Here is a 19,975-nt window from a genome sequence, read left to right on the forward strand (position 1 = left end):
GAGGAGATTAGTGGCGGAGGAGCGGAGGGTGCGGGATGGGCTGGAGAAGGAGAGAAGGGAGGTGAGGGAGGAGGGGGCGAGGGGATGGATGGACAGCCTTGAAGCCCAGGGTGAGGAGTTTCTGCCTGATGCGCAGATTGATTGGGAGCCACTGGAGACTTTTGAGGAGGGGAGTAATATGCCCAGAGCGTTTCTGGACAAAGATACTCCGGGCAGCAGCATGAAGTATGGAAGCATAATGATTGACTGAACGCCGCCAATTTAACCCGCTCTCTCACCTCCCGACCCCCGGCCGGGAAGGAGCCAGCGGCGGGGCGGCTGAGAACCGGTGCCCGGGCAGAAGGAAGCCAGAAATGGGACCGATGCTCTGACGCTGGCTGCCCACCCCGGGCACCGGGCGCCAGGAGGACGGCCCCCTCCCTCCGCCGTCCCTCTCCCCCAGGACGCCTCACCGCAACTCCTCCAGGGCCTGCTGCACTTCCCGCAAGGCGTCGGCGTCCAGGTTATCGATGAGCTCCTTGCGGTAGCGGGCGATGAAAGGTATCGTGTTGTCATCGTTGAAGAGGCGGATGATGTTGGCACACACCCACGGTTCGACGGTGGTCCTCTCCGACAGAACCTGCCAGCAACCAAAATCGAAAGCCTTTCAGAACTCGGCTGGGTCAGACGGGACGGAACGCGAGCCACCTTTGTCACAGGAAAAGAAAATCAATCATCATCATCATCAATCGTATTTACTGAGCGCTTACTATGTGCAGGGCACTGGACTAAGCGCTTGGGAAGTCCAAATTGGCAACATATAGAGACGATCCCTACCCAACAGTGGGCTCACAGTCTAAAAGTCCTCCGGAAACGTGGAGGCCGTTGGTGGTTTCTAAGCCCCGTCTTCCCCCGGTTGCTTCTGACCATCGCCCCGCTCCATCGCAAAGCCTTGACGCTTGACGTCTACTGCTCTGAAGCGTTTCCCTTTTCACATCACACCGCACGTTGACGGCCCAAGAAGAAAAAGAACTTCTGGGATCTCCACCTCTTGGCGAGCGATGTCCGGAAGAGCAAGAATCGCTGCGGTTTCTTTCGGAGAATAAATTAAAAAAGGATAATAAGCCCAGTGAAACGCTTTTCCCGGAGTCCGTGGACGGCCTGCAGGACAACCCGGACGTGGTGCTGTCTTTAGCGGAAAGACGTTATTATAACTGTGATTTCAAAATGTGCTACAAGCTCACCTCTGTAGTAATGGAAAAAGACCCTTTCCATGCCAGCTGTTTACCTATGCACACAGGGACGCTCGTGGAATTGAACAAAGCCAACGAGCTTTTCTATCTCTCTCATAAACTAGTGGACTTGTATCCTAGTAATCCCGGTTCCCCGTAATGGAAAGGTCTAAGCCGAAGCGTTCAAGTCGATTCGCCTGCCTTGGGCACGGCGAGACCGTGGGGCTCACAGTCTTCATCCCCATTTTCCCGATGAGGTCACTGAGGCCCAGAGAAGTGAAGCGGCTTGCCCAAGGTCACACAGCAGACAAGCAGAGGAGTTGGGATTAGACTGGGCTCTTGCCACTAAGCCACGCTGCTTCTCCAATATTTATTTTCCTTGTATTCTATTTATTTTATTTGGTTTATATGTTTTGTTGTCTGTCTCCCCCTTCTAGACTGTGAGCCCGCTGTTGGGTAGGGACCGTCTCTAGATGTTGCCAACTTGGACTTCCCAAGCACTTAGTACAGTGCTCTGCACACAGTAAGCGCTCAATAAATATGATTGTCATCATCATCATCATCAATCGTATTTATTGAGCGCTTACTATGTGCAGAGCACTGGACTAAGCGCTTGGGAAGTACAAATGAATGAAATTAGAAACGGGGATGGAGTAGTAAGCTAAGCGGCCTCCCCGAACTGGAGAGAGGGAAGAGAGCAGAGCGGGTCACGGATACTCTAAAACCAGATCGTTCAACAGGAAGAGAGTAAGAGGTTAGAGGATCCAGTTCCTGAACTCTCCACCCGGAAACCAGAGGCCTAGCCTGGAGAAGACCTGCTGCCTCTATTTCAGCTTTTTATTTTCCTTTTCAAAACATTTATTTGTTTTTAAATATTTATGTTCTACCTTCTAGTGTTAGAATAATAATGATGGCATTTATTAAGCACTTCCTATGTGCAAAGCGCTGTTCTAAGCACCGGGGAGGTTGCAAGGTGATCAGGTTGTCCCACGGGGGGCTCACAGTCTTCATCCCCATTTTACAGATGAAGTAACTGAGGCACAGAGAAGTGAAGTGACTAGTCCGAAGTCACACAGCTGACAAGCGGCAGAGCCGGGGTGACCCATGACCCATGACCTCTGACTCCAAAGCCCGGGCTCTTTTCCACTGAGCCACGCTGCTTCTCAAGTAGTAATAGCTACTTCCTCCCTACTCTAGCTCTCTTCCTCCCTTCAAGGCCCTGAGAGCTCACCTCCTCCAGGAGGCCTTCCCAGACTGAGCCCCTTCCTTCCTCTCCCCCTCGTCCCCCTCTCCATCCCCCCCATTTTACCTCCTTCCCTTCCCCACAGCACCTGTATATATGTATATATGTTTATACATATTTATTACTCTACTTATTTATTTTACTTGTACATATCTATTCTATTTATTTTATTTTGTTAGTATGTTTGGTTTTGTTCTCTGTCTCCCCTTTTTAGACTGTGAGCCCACTGTTGGGTAGGGACTGTCTCTATATGTTGCCAATTTGTACTTCCCGAGCACTTAGTCCAGTGCTCTGCACACAGTAAGCGCTCAATAAATACGATTGATGATGATGATGATAGTAACACCAGCCTACTAATACCTGTTGCCATTGAAATGTGTATATATGTTTGTACACATTTATTACTCTTATTTATTTATTTCACTTGTACATATCTATTCTATTTACTTTATTTTGTTAATATGTTTTGTTTTGTTGTCTGTCTCCCCCTTCTAGACTGTGAGCCCACTGTTGGGTAGGGACCGTCTCTATGTGTTGCCAACTTGTACTTCCCAAGCGCTTAGTCCAGTGCTCTGCACACAGTAAGCGCTCAATAAATACGATCGATTGATTGATTGATTGATTGAGAGACACGGAGGGAGCCCAGTCATGCCAGAAAGCCAGTTCCGACGTCCAGAAGGACCCCTTATCCCCGGAAAAGTCGATGGCCCCGGAGATACCGGGGTTTGGGAGTCTTCACTCAAGGTGTGGAAAGTTCCGATCAGAACAAGCCACCCTGGAGAAAGCAGCGAGGTCTTCCCACTCCCAGCTACCCGACCCTGGCTTTCGAGACCAGCGTGATCGTTCGCTCGATCATATTTATTGAACGCTTAATTCATTCATTCATTCAATCGTATTTATTCCAGGAGGCCTTCCCAGACTGAGCCCCTTCCTTCCTCTCCCCCTCGTCCCCCTCTTCATCCCCCCATCTTACCTCCTTCCCTTCCCCACAGCACCTGTATATATGTATATATGATTGTACAGATTTATTACTCTACTTATTTATTTATTTTACTTCATTCATTCATTCATTCAATCATATATTGTACATATCTATTCTATTTCTTTTATTTTGTTAGTACGTTTGGTTTTGTTCTCTGTCTCCCCCTTTTAGACTGTGAGCCCACTGTTGGGTAGGGACTGTCTCTCGATGTTGCCAACTTGGACTTCCCAAGCGCTTAGTCCAGTGCTCTGCACACAGTAAGCGCTCAATAAATACGATTGATGATGATGATGATTTATTGAGCGCTTACTGTGTGCAGAGCACTGTACTAAGCGCTCGGGAAGTCCAAGTTGGCAACATATAGAGACGGTCCCTACCCAACAGCGGGCTCACAGTCTAGAAGGGGGAGACAGACAACGAAACAAAACATATTAACAAAAAATAGAATAGTAAATATGTACCAGCAAATATGTACAGTGCAGAGCACTGTACTGAGCACTTGGGAGAGTATAATCCAACAATATATCAGACACATTCCCTGCCCACAGCGAGCTGACAGTCTAGAGGGAGTTACCACTACTGAGCAGCGGGTCTCCCCCAGATCAGCTCTGTCCCCCGCATCACCCCCACCCCGGAGGGGCAGGCCGTGGCCCCGTCCAGCTGGTTCATTCATTCAATCGTATTTATTGAGCGCTTACTGTGTGCAGAGCACTGTACTAAGCGCTTAGGTCCCCGGGCCCTGGCGTCGATGGGAGGGGGGAGTCAGCTCTGCGGGGCCGCCGAGGCTGCTGGGAATCTCCTGCAGAGCCGAGTTCCCGGGCGCGGCGACGCGTGTTAAAAATAAAATCCGCCCATCCCTTCAAAGGCCAAAAGAAGAGACTCTTTTTAGAACGAGAAGGCGGGTCTGCCTGCTCAGAAGGCATCTTAGCAAGAGGCATCGGAGCACTTGCCATTTTTTTCCTGGCGAAATCGGGAAGGGGGTGAGCGGGTGTGAACGCGGAATTGCCGCCCCTCCACATCCCGGTGCGCCGAGGCTGGGGGTTCCCACTTGGAGCCGGGCGGCGGAGTGCGACACGAAACACTCCTTGCCGAGGAAAGGGGAGGTCGGGAGCGGGATAAATACGCAAAATCCTTGCCCACTAGAAGATGCGCAGGGCGGGTAGACCGATAGGAAGTCCACGCCGCGTCACTTGGGAAGAGTCAGGAGCTGGGACATATTAGGGAAGAGTCAGGGATAAAGAGGGACACTTGAATTTGCTCCCTTTATTCACCCCTCCCTCTGCCCCACGGTACTTACGTCCGTATCCGTAATTTTGCGCTCTCTAGGGCTGAAGATATAGCTTTGGGGACTGTATCGTTCATTCATTCATTCATTCAATCGTATTTTTTTATTGAGCGCTTACGCTGTGCAGAGCACTGTGCTAAGCTCTTGGGAATGGGATAGTATGTCGTATATTACAGTATAGTACTTTACAGTCTAGAGAAGCAGTGTGGTTCAGTGGCAAGAGCCCGGGCTTTGGAGTCAGAGGGCAGGCGTTCAAATCCCGACTCCATCGCTTGTCAGCTGTGTGACCTTGGGCAAGTCGCTTTACTTCTCTGGGCCTCAGTTCCATCTGTAAAATGGGGATGAAGACTGTGAGCCCCGCGGGGGGCAACTTGATCACCTTGTAACCCCCCCAGCACTTAGAACAGTGCTTTGCACATAGTAAGCGCTTAATAAATGCCATTATTATTATTGTTATTTCTATGAATGCCTCTCCCCTTCCAGACTGTAAGCTCGCTGTGGGCAGGGACTGGGTCTACCGGCCTTTTTTTTTATTTCAAGTGACATCTGTTAAGCACTTACTATGTGTCAGGCACTGTTCTAAACGCTGGGGTAGATACAAAGTAATCAGGTTGTACACTAATCATGTCCCAGATGGGGCTCGCAGTCTTCATCCCCATTTTACAGATGAGGTAACTGAGGCACAGAGAAGTTAAGTGACCTGCCCAAGGTCACACAGCGGACAAGTGGAGGAACCAGAACTAGAACCCAGGCCCCTCTGTCTTCCATCCCCGTGCTCTATCCACGAAGCCATGCTGCTTCTCATGAGCCCACTGTTGGGTAGGGACCGTCTCTATATGTTGCCAACTTGTACTTCTGAAGCGCTTAGTACAGTGCTCTCTGCACACAGTAAGCGCTCAATAAATACGACTGAACGAATGAATGAATCACTCTGTAACCTCACCCAACTCTCATATCCACCTCTGCTACACCGAACTCTCCCAAGCGCTTAGTCCAGTGCTCTGCACACAGTAAGCACTCAATAAATACGACTGAATGAATGAATGACTCTGTAACCTCACCCAACTCTCATATCCACCTCTGCTACACCGAACTCTCCCAAGCGCTTCGTCCAGTGCTCTGCACACAGTAAGCGCTCAATAAATACGATTGAATGAATGAATGAATCACTCTGTAACCTTACCCAACTCTCATATCCATCTCTGCTACACCGAATCTCCCAAGAGCTTAGTCCAGTGCTCTGCACGCAGTAAGCGCTCAATAAATATGATTGAATGAATGAATGAATCACTCTGTAACCTCACCCAACTCTCATATCCACCTCTGCTACACCGAACTCTCCCAAGCGCTTAGTCCAGTGCTCTGCACACAGTAAGCGCTCAATAAATACAATTGAATGAATGAATGAATCACTCTGTAACCATACCCAACTCTCCTACCCATCTCTGCTACACTGAACTCTCCCAAGCGCTTAGTCCAGTGCTCTGCACACAGTAAGCGCTCAATAAATACGATTGAATGAATGAATGAATCACTCTGTAACCATACCCAACTCTCCTATCCGTCTCTGCTACACCGAACTCTCCCAAGCACTTAGTCCAGTGCTCTGCACACAGTTAAGCACTCAATTAATACCACTGATTGGCTGAGAGTCAGGGGTGTTGGGTGTTATTAAGCGCTCAATAAATGCAACTGAATGAACGAACGACAGGGTCTGTATCCAATCTGATTCACTTGAATCTACCCCAGTGCTTGGCTCATAGTAAGCGCATAACAAGTCCCTTCTAGACTGTGAGCCCACTGTGGGCAGGGACTGACTCGCTCTGTTGCTGAAATGTACTTTCCAGGCGCTTAGTCCAGTGCTCTGCACACAGTGAGCGCTCAATAATAATAATAATAATAATAATGACATTTATTAAGCGCTTACTATGTGCAAAGCACTGTTCTAAGGGCTGGGAAGGTTACAAGGTGATCAGGTGGTCCCACGGGGGGGCTCACAGTCTTCATCCCCATTTTACAGATGAGGTCACTGAGGCACAGAGAAGTGAAGTGACTTGCCCAAAGTCACACAGCTGACAAGTGGCGGAGCCGGGATTTGAACCCATGAACTCTGACTCCAAAGCCCGGGTTCTTTCCACTGAGCCACGCTGCTTCAATAAATACAACTGAATGAATGAATAAATGAACAAGTACCACAACTGTTGTTATTATTATTTTTTTTCCTCCGGGCTGGAGGAATCCGGCTGACGGACCAACCCACCCAGCCGTTCCCAGGTCTGACACCGGCCCCTCGCCGGTCCGCTTCCCGGGACCGTTTCCCCGGCCACCAACCAGAGGAGCGGAGTCTCCCAAGCCTGTTCCCGGACCACAGAGGGAAAGGGCCCGTCCCGGGCTGAAAATGGACCCGGGATCACGTGCTTCCCAGCCCCGTCTGCGTTCCCCTTCCAACCCGCTGCTGCCGCGCCCACGTGAGGCGGGCCTGCGGAGATGTATTTCTGGCACCTCCTTTGCTTTTTTTTGCTCCTTTTATTATTTTTGACATTTGCGATGAAAACAGCATCTTGCTTCTTGAAGTGCTCATCTGCTCCTCTCGTCTATTCCCCCTCTGGAGCGCCGAGCCTCCGTTAGAGGACCAGACACCTCCACGGAAATCAATTTCTCTGCTCCGGAGGGCCACGGCTTCCCACAGAGAGAATAAAATAGCGGGAGAGGGGCAACTTCTCCGATAACTTCTCAAGGCCCTACTGAGAGCTCAAGTAAAAGTAAAATAAATAAATAAATAAGCTCCTTCCTTCCTCTCCCCCTCGTCCCTCTCTCCATCCCCCCATCTTACCTCCTTCCCTTCCCCACAGCACCTGTATATATGTATGCACATATTTATTACTCTATTTATTTATTTATTTTACTTGTACATATCTATTCTATTTATTTCATTCTGTTAGTATGTTTGGTTTTGTTCTTTGTCTCCCCCTTTTAGACCGTAAGCCCACTGTTGGGTAGGGACTGTCTCTATATGTTGCCAACTTGTACTTCCCAAGTGCTTAGTACAGTGCTTTGCACACAGTAAGCGCTCAATAAATACGATTGATGATGATGATAAGGACGATCATGCTTTCTTGCCAGTCCCTCTGAGATCCAACACAAGATATTGATAACTGTGGCACTTGTTCAGCGCTTACTATGTGCCAAGCACAGCACTAAGCACTGGGGTCGATACAAGATGATCAGGTCTCGGACGGGTCGCCCGGAAAGCTCGTTGTGGGTAGGGAGCATGTCTGCTGATTGTTATATTGCACTCTCCCAGGTACTTAGTACAGTGCTTTGCAAACAGTAAGCGCTCAGTAAATACAACTAAATGACAGAGGGAGCACGGGTACTGAATCCTCCTTTTGCAGAGGAGGGAACTAAGGGAAGCAGCTTGGCTCAGTGGAAAGAGCCCGGGCTTTGGAGTCAGAGGTCATGGGTTCAAATCCCATCTCCGCCGATTGTCAGCTGTGGGACTTTGGGCAAGTCACTTCTCTGGGCCTCAGTTCCCTCATCTGTAAAATGGGGATTAAGACTGTCAGTTTGTAACCTCCCCAGCGCTTAGAACAGTGCTTTGCACATTTCGTTAGTATGTTTGGTTTTGTTCTCTGTCTCCCCCTTTTAGACTGTGAGCCCACTGTTGGGTAGGGACTGTCTCTATACGTTGCCAACTTGTACTTCCCAAGCGCGTAGTACAGTGCTCTGCACACAGTAAGCGCTCAATAAATACGACTGATGATGATGATGATAGTAAGCGCTTAATAAATGTCATCATCCTCAACTAAGGCACAGAGAAGTGACTGGCCCAAGGACACGCAGCAGACAAGCGACGGAGCCGGGATTGGAGTCGAGGTCTTCCGACTCCGAGGCTTCTTGACGCTACGCCACGCTGCTTCCGGGGAGAAAAACAGAAAGAGGTGGACGGTTCTTAGGGTTTCCTTCCTCCTCCTCCTCCTCTTTTTAAATGAAGAGCGGGCAACTCAAAGGCTCTCTGCCGTTGCGGCCACCTTCCACTCGCACTTGCCCTAACGGGTGCCCGGCTCGGCGTGGGCTGTGGATCTGGAGAACCAGGCCAACGCTTCCGGCCTTCCCGCCTCTCGGGGAAATCGCTTTCCTTCAGTCTCGGGTGCACGTCATCGTTGCCCTTTACGGGAAACGGCGCTGCCCGGTGGGAAGCGCCCGGGCCTGGAGGCGGCAGGACCTGGGTTCTAATCCTGGCTCTGCCACTCGTCTGCTGGGTGACCTTGGGCAGGTCGCTTCGCGTCTCCTCAGTTATCACATTTGTAAAATGGGGATTAAGACTGCGAGCCCCACGTGGGACAGGGACTGTGTCCAACCTGATTAGTTTATACGATTAGGACTGACTGACTCATACCTACTGTTCGTTCATTCAGTCGTATTTACTGAGCGCTTACTGTGTGCACAGCACTGTACTAAGCGCTTGGGAAGTACAAGTTGGCAACATATAGAGATGGTCCCTACCCAAGAGCGGGCTCACAGTCTAGTGCTTAGTACAGAGCACTGTACTAAGCGCTTGGGAAGTACAAGCGAGCAACATATAGAGACGGTCCCTACCCAACAGCAGGCTCACAGTCTAGTGCTTAGTACAGAGCACTGTACTAAGCGCTTGTGAAGTACAAGCTGGCAATATATAGAGACGGTCCCTACCCAACAGCAGGCTCACAGTCTAGAAGAGCGGGCTCCCAGTCTAGTGCTTAGTACGGGGTCTGGCGCGTAGTAAGCGCTTAACAAATACCAGAGAAGCAGCGTGGCTCAATGGAAAGAGCCCAGGCTTGGGAGTCAGGTCATAGGTTCAAATGCCGGCTCCGCTAATTGTCAGCTGGGGGATTTTGGGCAAGTCACTTCTCTGGGCCTCAGTCCCCTCATCTGGAAAACGGGGGTGAAGACTGTGAGCCCCCCGTGGGGCAACCTGATCACCCTGCATCCTCCCCGGCGCTTAGAACAGTGCTTTGCACAGAGTAAGCGCTTAACAAATGCCATGATGATGAGGATATGATGATGATGATGATTATTAATAATAATAAAAAAGGTTGGGGCTGCGGCTCCTGAACTGAACTTGCGGGCGTACCTTCAGCTCTTGTTCCCCCAAACCGCACACCTGTCAATATCCCCCCCATGACACGTATACACACACGTACACGTGTGCACACATGCACGCACATCTTGTCCTCCTGGACTCGCTGAACACCCCGTCCCCCACCTCTCTGCCGTCTCCCCAATCCCCGGCCTCCATGCTTGTCAATCCCCCCCCCTCACACACACACACACACACACACACACTCGCCCACACATCCCCTCCCCTCCTGCCTTTCTTGCCTGTCTGCATTCTCTCTCTCTCTCTCTCCCTCTGCTTCTCCTTTCCTGCTGCTTGAAATCTGCTCGCCCAAGGATTTCAGCAGCTGCCACTCCAACGGCAAGGAGCAGAAATCCCAGGGAGGGAGAGGGAAGAGAAGGAAGACGACGCCTGGGCGCTGGGGAAGAGAGGGAAGCGGTGGAAGGGAAAGGGGGAAAGGAATCAAAAGGCCTTGAGAGAGAAGGCCTCGGCGGGGTAGTTGCTTTCAGAGCAGGCCGGTTCCGGGTCCCTGAAGCGCGCCTGGATGTCAGGGTCTCCAAGGCATTGGGATCCCATGAACATTGGGATCATTATGCCAAAATGGTGGCCCCACACCACTCCTGCCCCTCGGACCATGCGCCGAAGCATACCAATGGAGTTTGTCCCGCACGCCCAGAGCCCTATCAGACAACTGTCGCCCCCACAAACGGCTCCATTCAGTATTGGGGGGGTAGGTGGGTCCCCCGAAGGAAGCAGGATACCAGCCCTCCTCTGCTCCTGTCCTTGGCAGAGAAGAAGCTGCGACTGGGGGTGAGGAGACGGTGGGGAGGAGTCTGTCTTTCCCTTTCTCTCCCTCTCACACGCTCACGCACAGGATCTCGCAGCCAGCACACAATGTTACTGCTGAATACGGAGGACAGCTATATATAGAGCACAGAGAGAGAGAAAGTAGAGGGGGGTAGACTGACAGAAAGGGAGGTGAACTCACAGAGAGGCAGCGAGGCACAGAAAGAGAAAGAGTCTATGTGCACGGTGGGCTGACAGAGACGGTGAAGCGGGCTCATGGAGAGAGAACGTATGTGAGGCAGGCTGACAGGGGAGACTGTGAGAGTGGGCATGGGGGTGCGAGAGCACATAGCTGACAAAATGAGGCAGGCTTGCCGAAAGAGAAAGAGAGAGGGGCTGGCTCACAGAGAGAGAGAGAGAAAGAGAGAGAGGAGGGCAAGCTCACAGAGAGAGTGTGAGAGGGTGAGTGAGGCAGGCTCAAAGACAGAGAGAAAGAGAGAGAGATAAAGAGAGAGGCAGGCTCACAGAGAGAAAGAGAGACACAGAGGAGAGCAAGCTCACAGAGAAGGTGAGAGAGAGAGGGAGAGAGACAGAGAACGAAGAGGGAGAAAGAGGGCACGGAGCCAGAGGGAGCCTTGGGAGTATCTCGAGGACCACGCTCTGCTGTAGTGAGGATCAGGCACGATCCAGGGGACAAGGACAAGGTGACAAGATCAAACACTGCCAGGGACCCAGGGCCGAGGAGCATCGCAAACTTACCTGAGACCCCCAGCAGGCCGGAGCCGAGCCAGAAACGGAGCGGAGGGTTCCCCCGTGCCCCGGGGAGAGCCCAGAGCCGCCCCCGGCCCCTCGGCCCTCCCACGATCCCACCTGTCTGGAGACGGAAAGGGCCCAGCCCCTACCTGCACCAGGTCCCAGTTCATCTCCACTTCCTCCGCCACCCGGCCGGTCTCTCCGGGCGGCCGGACGGGCTGACCCTGAGGACACGCCGCGGTCTTGATCTTCTTCGGGGCGGGGGCGTCGAACGTAAAGTCCTCTTCGGGTTCTTCCTTCTTCACTGGGGCTCCCTCCGGGCCCGGGCAGCTGGCGGACAGGGGCCCGCTGGCCATCCCGCTGACCTCCTCATCCATTTTCAGTTTCTTGGAGCGCTGGGCCGGGGGCCGGCTGCCTGGGGTTTTCCGTTTCTGGGCGGCAGTGGCCCTTTGAGGGTTCTCCCCCAGATCTTCACCGGCAGTGGTCCAAGAGGGATCCTGTCAAAATATGAAGGGCAAGTCAGGGGCACCACCCGGGCAAGGTTCTCCAAAACCCACGTCTCACCTACCGTCCCCCTCACCTCCCCAATTTCCACTTCGGGGTCATCCTAAAGTCAGCTTCGACTCTCTGACCCCTCCCTCATTCATTCATTCATGCAATCGCATGTATTGAGCGCTTACTGTGTGCAGAGCACTGTACCGGGCGCTTGGGAAGTACAAATCAGGGAACGAACAGAGACGGTCCCTACCCAACAACGGGCTCACACTCTTCCTCCCCACCCTCTCAAATCTGGACAATCTAGTAGAAAGAACAGGGGCCTTGGGTTCTAGTCCCAGCTCTGCCCACTGCTGTGTGACCTGAGGCAAGTCACTTAACTGCTCTGTGCTGCAGTTTCCTCAACTGTGAAATGGGGATTAAATACCGGTTCTCCCTCCTACTTAAGACTGTGAGCCCCGTGAATCTGAGCTGATTATTAACTCATACCTACCTGAGTCCTTAGAACAGTGCTTGACAAATAGTACGTGCTTAAATTCCATAATGATAATAATCTTTCTGAAGCGGGAATGAATAAAAATCCTTCCGACCGCCCTAGACAACCAGTCTGAGTCCCAAATCCGGGGACATGACTGCCTTTGAAGTATCCGCAGCAGTAGCAGTGCTGGCCTGAAGGAAAGAGCCCGGGCCTGGGGCTCAGGGGACCTGGGTTCTACTCCCAGCTCCACCGTCTCAACTTTTCTGGTCCTCAGTTTCCTCATTTGTAAAAGGGGGAGTCAACACCTGTTCTCCCTCCCCTTTAGGCTGTGAGCCCCACGTGGGGCAGGGGCGGTGTCTGATCTGACCTTTGTATCTACTGCAGTGTTTCGTATAGTGCTCGGTAAATTGTAAGCGCTTTTCATCCATCCAATTCATTTAATCATAGTTACTGAGTACTTCCTGTATACCGAACTCAATACAACAATAAACAGACACATTCCCTGCCCACAATGAGCTTACAGCTTGGGCGCGGGGGAAACAGACACGAATATAAATAAATAAGTTATAGATATGAACGTAAGTGCTGTGGGGCGGGGAGGGGACGAGAACAGAGGGAGCAAGTCGGGGCGATGCAGAAGGGAGAAGGGGAAAAGAGGAGTCTAGTCAGGGAAGACCTCTTGGAGGAGATGGGCCTTCAATAAGGCTTTGAAAAGGGGGGGAATAAATCATCTGTCAGATTTGAGGCCGGGGGTCGGCGACAAGATAGGCAAGATCGAGGCCCAGTGAGAAGGTGAGCATTATAGGAGCAAAGTTTGCGGGCTGGGTTGGAGTACGAGAGTAGCGAGGTGGGGGGGGGGGGGGGCGAGGTGATGGACGGCGTTAAGGGCAATGGGGAGGAGTTTTTGTTTGATACGGAGGTGGCTGGGCAACCGCCGGAGTTTTTTTGAGGAGTGGAGTGATGTGTCCTGCACGTTTCTGTAGAAAAATGATCCGGGCCGCAGAGTGAAGTATGGACTGGAGTGGGGAGAGGCAGGAGGCCGGGAGATTAGCAAGGACTCCAATGCAGTAATCCAGGTGGGAGAGGATGAGTGATTGTAATAATAATAATAATAATGATGGCATTTATTGAGCGCTTACTATGTAAAAACCACTGTTCTAAACGCTGGGGGGTGGCTACAAGTCTTAATCCCCATTTTCCAGATGAGGCAACTGAGGCCCAGAGAAGTGAAGTGACTTGCCCAAAGTCACCCAGCTGACAATTGGCGGAGCCGGGATTTGAACCCATGACCTCTGACTCCAAAGCCCGGGCTCCTTCCACTGAGCCACGCTGCTTCTCATGGTACTAACAGGTAGCAGCAACCCTATACGGGCTAGCCCTCAAGCCACCCCAAATTCATTCCTTCGCTCGATCACATTTATTGAGCGCTTACTGTGTGCAAAGCATTGTGATAAGCCCTTGGGAGAGTACAATACGGGCTTTCTTTCCAGTTCCCAGTCAGGTTTCTAGAATCCTCCCTCCTCCTAGTTCCGACGAGGAGGTGGGAGCGGTCTCTAGGGGCCAGAAAGGTCTGACGGAGTGGGCGTCCCCAACTTCGGGTAGAGGCGCCTTGCCACATCGGTGTGACGGAGTTTCAACCTACTAAAAGAGTCACTCCGGCCAAATCCAACGGCCTCTGCTCCTTCCGACTCCTCCTCGGCCTCTCTCTCAGCTGCCTCCGACACGGCGGGCCACCCCTTTCTCCTGGAAACATTACCCAACCTCCGGCTCCACTGACGCTGCCTCATCCCGGTGCTCTTCCTATCTCTCCAGCCATTCTTTCGCGGGCTTCTCCTCTGCCTCCCACATCCTAAGACTGTGGGAATCCCTCAAGGGTAAATTCTGGGTCCCCCTTCTATTTTCCGTCTCCACCCGCTCCCTCGTTTGCCCCCATGGCTTCGACTATCATCTCTATGTGACTGAGCCCCCTTTTTCCTCTTCCCCTCCCCACAGCACCTGTATATATGTTTGTACAGATTTATTACTCTATTTTACTTGCACATATTTACTATTCTATTTCGTTTGTCAATGATGTACAGCTATACTTCTATTTATTCTGATGACTTGACACCTGTCCACAGGGTTTGTTTTTTGTTGTCTGTCTCCCACTTCTAGACTGTGAGCCCGTTGTTGGGTATGGACCATCTCTATATGTTGCCCACTTGTACCTTCCCAAGAGCTTAGTACAGTGCTCTGCACACAGTAAGTGCTCAATAAATACGACTGAATGAATGAATGATTCCCAAATCTCCATCTCCAGCCCTGATCGCTCTCCCTCTGTGCAGCCTGCATCTCCTCCTGGCTTTAGGACATCTCTACTTAGATGTCCTGTCAACACCTCAGACTTAACACATCTAAAACAGAACTCATCTTCCCACGCTAACTCTGTCCTCCCCCTCTATCACTGTAGACAGCACCACTGTCCTCCCTGTCTCACAAGCCCATACAGCTGGCCTTATCCTCGACTCATCTCTCCCACTCAACCCACATGCTCAATCTGTCACCGAATCTTGTCGGTTCAACCTTCACATCTAAAATCTACCCTTTCCTCTCCATCCAAATAGTAATAATAATAATAATAATAATGGCATTTATTAAGCGCTTACTATGTGCAAAGCACTGTTCTAAGCACTGGGGAGGTGACAAAGTGATCGAATCCCACTCCACCACATGTCTGCTGTGTGACCTTGGGCAAGTCACTTCACTTCTCTAAGCCTCAGTTACCTCATCTGTAAAATGGGGATTAAGACTGTGAGCTCCACGTGGGACGACTTGATCTCCTTGTAACCCCCCCCAGTGCTTAGAACAGTGCTCTGCACATAGTAAGCGCTTAAAAAATGCCATTATTATTATTATTATTATTATTATTATTATTACAGGAAATGGCGGGGAAAGAAATTGAGGCAACCCAAGACGCCAACGGGCCACGTTCCTTAAAAACGTGCCCGGGCCGGGGACGCCGGCTTGTGACGGCCCCACACCCCACCGCGGGTTTGAAAGAATAAAATAGAGAGTTATGGGGCCCTGGGAGGAGGCGAGGGGAGCGGGATTAGGGGAAGAGGGAGCGGGGAGAGAAGCGGCTCACCAGCAGCCACGGGACGTACCGTCGGGCGCAGGGCTTTGGGATCCTGGGGTTGGTCAGCAAGTGGCACGGGCCGCAGGGCTGGACAGCACTTCCCACCCACATCATAAGCTAAGACTGCCGACCTCCACTCAGGACACTGTGGCCTCGGGGTGTCGGTACTTCTGGGGCCCGACGGCCCACACCTGAAGACTCCTGGGAAGGAAAGTACTAAACTGGGAAGCAGCGGGGCTCAGTGGAAAGAGCCCGGGCTTTGGAGTCGGAGGTCAGGGCTTCAAATCCAGGCTCCGCCACTTGTCAGCTGGGTGACTTTGGGCGAGGCACTTCACTTCTCTGGGTCTCAGGTCCCTCATCTGGAAAAGGGGGATGAAGACTGGGAGCCCCCCCGGGGGACAACCTGATCACCCTGTAACCTCCCCGGCGCTTAGAACAGTGCTTTGCACATAGTAAGCGCTTAATAAATGCCATCATTATTATTATTGTTATTATTAAATGCCTACATATACAGAACACCCAAGGATGGAGCTGAAATGGCAACATCTTCCCCGATGACCTCTCCAGAACACAGATGACTGACTGACTGACAGGGAGCAATCTGCGCATCAGGCAGAAACTCCTCACCCTGGGCTTCCAGGCTGTCCATCCATCCCCTCGCCCCCTCCTACCTCACCACCCTTTCTCCTTCTCCAGCCCAGCCCGCACCCTCCACTCCTCTGCCGCTAATCACCTCACCGGGCCTCGTTCTTACCTGTCCCGCCGTCGACCCCCGGCCCACATCCTCCCCCGGGCCTGGAATGCCCCCAATCCCTCTGCCCATCCGCCAAGCTCGCTCTCTTCCTCCCTTCAAGGCCCTACTGAGAGCTCACCTCCTCCAGGAGGCCTCCCCACACTGAGCCCCTTCCTTCCTTTCCTCCTCGTCCCCCTCTCCATCCCCCCCATCTTACCTCCTTCCCTTCCCCACAGCACCTGTATATATGTATATGTTTGTACATATTTATTACTCTATTTATTTATTTATTTTACTTGTACATATCGATTCTATTTTATTTTCTAGTATGTTTGGTTTTGTCTCCCCCTTTTAGACTGTGAGCCCACTGTTGGGTAGGGACTGTCTCTATTTGTTGCCAATTTCTACTTCCCAAGCACTTAGTACAGTGCTTTGCACACAGTAAGCGCTCAATAAATACAATTGATGATGATGATGATGATGTATATATGTTTGTACATATTTATTACTCTATTTATTTATTGTACTTGTACCTATCTATTCTATTCATTTTATTTTGTTAGTATGTTTGGTTTTGTTCTCTGTCTCCCCCTTCTAGACTGTGAGCCCACTGTTGGGTAGAGACTGTATTTGTTGCCAATTTGTACTTCCCAAGCGCTTAGTACAGTGCTCTGCACACGGTAAGTGCTCAATAAATACGATTGATGATGATGATGATGATGTATATATGTTTGTACATATTTATTACTCTATTTATTTATTGTACTTGTACCTATCTATTCTGTTTATTTTGTTAGTACGTTTGGTTTTGTTCTCTGTCTCCCCCTTCTAGACTGTGAGCCCACTGTTGGGTACGGACTGTCTCTATCTGTTGCCAACTTGTACTTCCCAAGCGCTTAGTCCAGTGCTCTGCACACAGTAAGCGCTCAATAAATACGATTGATTGATTGATTGATTGATTGAGGACAGAGGGCCCCCCGGGCCCATCAGACGGGGAGCTCCTCGAAGGCAGGGATGACCATCCCAGAGCGGGTCGCTCCCCCCTGACCGGGCTGGAGGACTTACCAGAGGCTCCTCCTTGATGGCCATCTTCCGCGGCCGCTTAGCCGCCGGCTGGGCCGCCCTCCGCGCAGCTGGGGCCTTCCTTGGCCTGGGCAACCGGGGCTGGGGCGCCTTGCGGCTGGGGGCGGCCTTCTCGGGGGGCACCCAGGCCCCGTCCTCCGCGTCGTCTCCGTCGGACTCCGACGACCTGCCGGGGCAGCGGAGGGGGCGGTTTCAGGGAGAAAAGGGAACCAAAAACCGGGAAGGGGAAATGAGGCGACTGCCCCTACGTCCCTATCTGTAATTTATTTATTGATATTAATGTCTGTCTCCCCACCACTAGATTGTAAGCTTGTTGCGGGCAGATAAATGCATCTGCCAAACTCTTATCATACTAAATAATAATAATAATGGCATTTGTTAAGTGCTTACTATGTGCTAAGCACTGTTCTAAGCGCTGGGGGACTACTAATAATAATAATAATCACGGCATTAGTCTCTTCCTCCCTTCAAGGTCCTACTGAGAGCTCACCTCCTCCAGGAGGCCTTCCCAGACTGAGCCACCTCCTTCCTCTCCCCCTCCTCCCTCTCTCCATCCCCCCGCCTTACCTCCTTCCCTTCCCCACAGCACCTGTATATATGTATAGATGTTTGTACGGATTTATTACTCTATTTATTTCACTTGTACATATCTGTTCTACTTATTTTATTTTGTTAAAATGTTTTATTTTGTTCTCTGTATCCCCCTTCTAGACTGTGAGCCCACTGTTGGGTAGGGACCGTCTCTATATGTTGCCAACTTGTACTTCCCAAACGCTTAGTCCACTGCTCTGCACACAGTAAGAGCTCAATAAATACGATTGATTGATTGATTTATTAAGTGCTTACTATGTGCAAAGCACTGTTCTAAGCGCTGGGGAGGTTACAAGGTGATGAGGTTGTCCCACGGGGGGCTCACGGTCTTAATCCCCATTTTACAGATGAGGGGACTGAGGCACAGAGAAGTGAAGTGACTTGCCCAGAGTCACACAGCAGACAAGTGGCGAGGTGGGAGTAGTACCCACGACCTCCGACTCCCAAGCCCGGGCTCTTTCCACTAAGCCACGCAACGGTTCATTAATTCATTCAATCATCTTTATGGAGCGCTTACTGTGTGCAGAGCACTGTACTAATCAATCAGTCGTATTTATTGAGCGCTTACTGTGTGCAGAGCACTGGACTAAGTGCTTGGAAAGTTCAATTCAGCAATGAAGAGAGATAATCCCCACCCACATCGGGCTCACAATCTAGAAGGGGAGGAGACAGACATCAAAACAAGTAAACAGGCATCAATATAAATAGAATTACAGATATATACACACCTAAACATTAACAGGCATCAATATAAGTAAACATATACATACATACATAAGTGCTGTGGGGTGGTGAGATGGGGTAGAGGAAAGGGAGGTGAGTCGGGGGGGGGAGCTGAGCCTGGGACGGCCTCCTGGAGGAGGTGAGCTTTCAGTAGGGCTTTGAAGTGGGGAAGAGTGAATGTTGTACTATATTACAGTATTGTAATACTCTCCCCTCTCTTAGTACAGTGCTGTGCACGCAGTAAGCACTCAATAAATACGACTGTCACTGTCGGTTCTAGACCTGACAATCGCCACTGCCTCAAGGTGGGACTGGTCACGCCACCGCTCCGGGTCTCAGTTTCCCCAGGCGGACAACACTCCCTGCCCCTTCCTGGGAACGGAGGGAGGAGCGGTGGGGAAATGGGGGGAAGGGCCTGGCTTTGTCCTAAAGGAGCTACAGGAGGGATTCTGGTCCACGACAGAAGCAGCAGAGCCTAATGGACCGAGCACGGGCCTGGGAGTTGGAAGGACCTGGGTTCTAGTCCTCATTCCACCACTTGTCTCCTGTGTGACCTTGGGCAAGTCACTTCACTTCTCCACGCCTCAGTTCCCTTATCTGTAAAATGGGGATTTAAGACTGTGCGCTCCATGTGGGACAGGGACTCAATTTGCTTGCATCCATCGCCCGCCCTGTGAGCTAGAACAGTGCTTGACACCTAGTAAATTCTTAAATACCACAATTATTATTATTATTATTACACTCCTTGAGGGAAGGGACCGAGTCTACCTGCTCTCCCAAGTGTTCAGCACATGGTGCTTCGCACCCAGAAAACGCTTAGTAAATACCACTGACTGACTGGCTGATGGATTGAGGGGGGCCAAGGATCGCGGGTCCGCGAGGGCAGCAGGCCTGTGAAGCAGCCCCACGATCCCCCAAGGACGGGACAGGGAGGATGTGGGTTTCGGCTGGGCTGTGGGCCCCGTCCCCTAAGCAACTGTCTCCCCCGGCTGCCCGGAGCTCGCTTACGACTGCAGGAAGGACGGCATCTCATCTTTGGGCAAGGCAGCCTGGGCCTTGAGTTTCGCTCTCCTTGGTAACGTGGACATCTGAAATCAACGGAACAGAGTCAGTTCCCCGGCGGCACAGATTGCCAAGCCCTCTTCCAGATGGCCCCGGCGCACCGAAAGGGAAGGGGGAGGAGCGCGCGTGGGGGGCGACAGGCCGTGGACGCAAACCACCGGTGGACCCGCCCCCGGCACATCCACGTCAGCCCGGGGGGGAAGCACTCTTGCTCCGAGTGACTGGATTTTAGACTGTGAGCCCACTGTTGGGTAGGGACTGTCTTTATGTGTTGCCAATTTGTACTTCCCAAGCGCTTAGTACAGTGCTCTGCACATAGTAAGCGCTCAATAAATAC

The 19,975-nt window shown here is 51.5% G+C and overlaps 1 protein-coding gene across 2 annotated transcripts in view; it reads right to left on the reverse strand.

The window, feature by feature from the left end:
- The window catches only part of SRBD1 (S1 RNA binding domain 1), a 185,278-nt gene that overhangs the window by 153,134 nt on the left and 12,169 nt on the right, over positions 1 to 19,975 (reverse strand). For both annotated transcript variants that reach the window (XM_038751793.1, XM_038751792.1), the window contains exons 3-6: positions 19,585 to 19,664; positions 17,245 to 17,428; positions 11,508 to 11,855; positions 453 to 619 (exon numbers count right to left, since the gene is read on the reverse strand). In XM_038751793.1, the coding sequence (XP_038607721.1) occupies positions 453 to 619; positions 11,508 to 11,855; positions 17,245 to 17,428; positions 19,585 to 19,664 (779 nt within the window). The remainder of the gene's footprint in view (positions 1 to 452; positions 620 to 11,507; positions 11,856 to 17,244; positions 17,429 to 19,584; positions 19,665 to 19,975) is intronic.

Source organism: Tachyglossus aculeatus, chromosome 9 (assembly GCF_015852505.1).
Source record: "Tachyglossus aculeatus isolate mTacAcu1 chromosome 9, mTacAcu1.pri, whole genome shotgun sequence".
Classification (NCBI taxonomy): domain Eukaryota; kingdom Metazoa; phylum Chordata; class Mammalia; order Monotremata; family Tachyglossidae; genus Tachyglossus; species Tachyglossus aculeatus.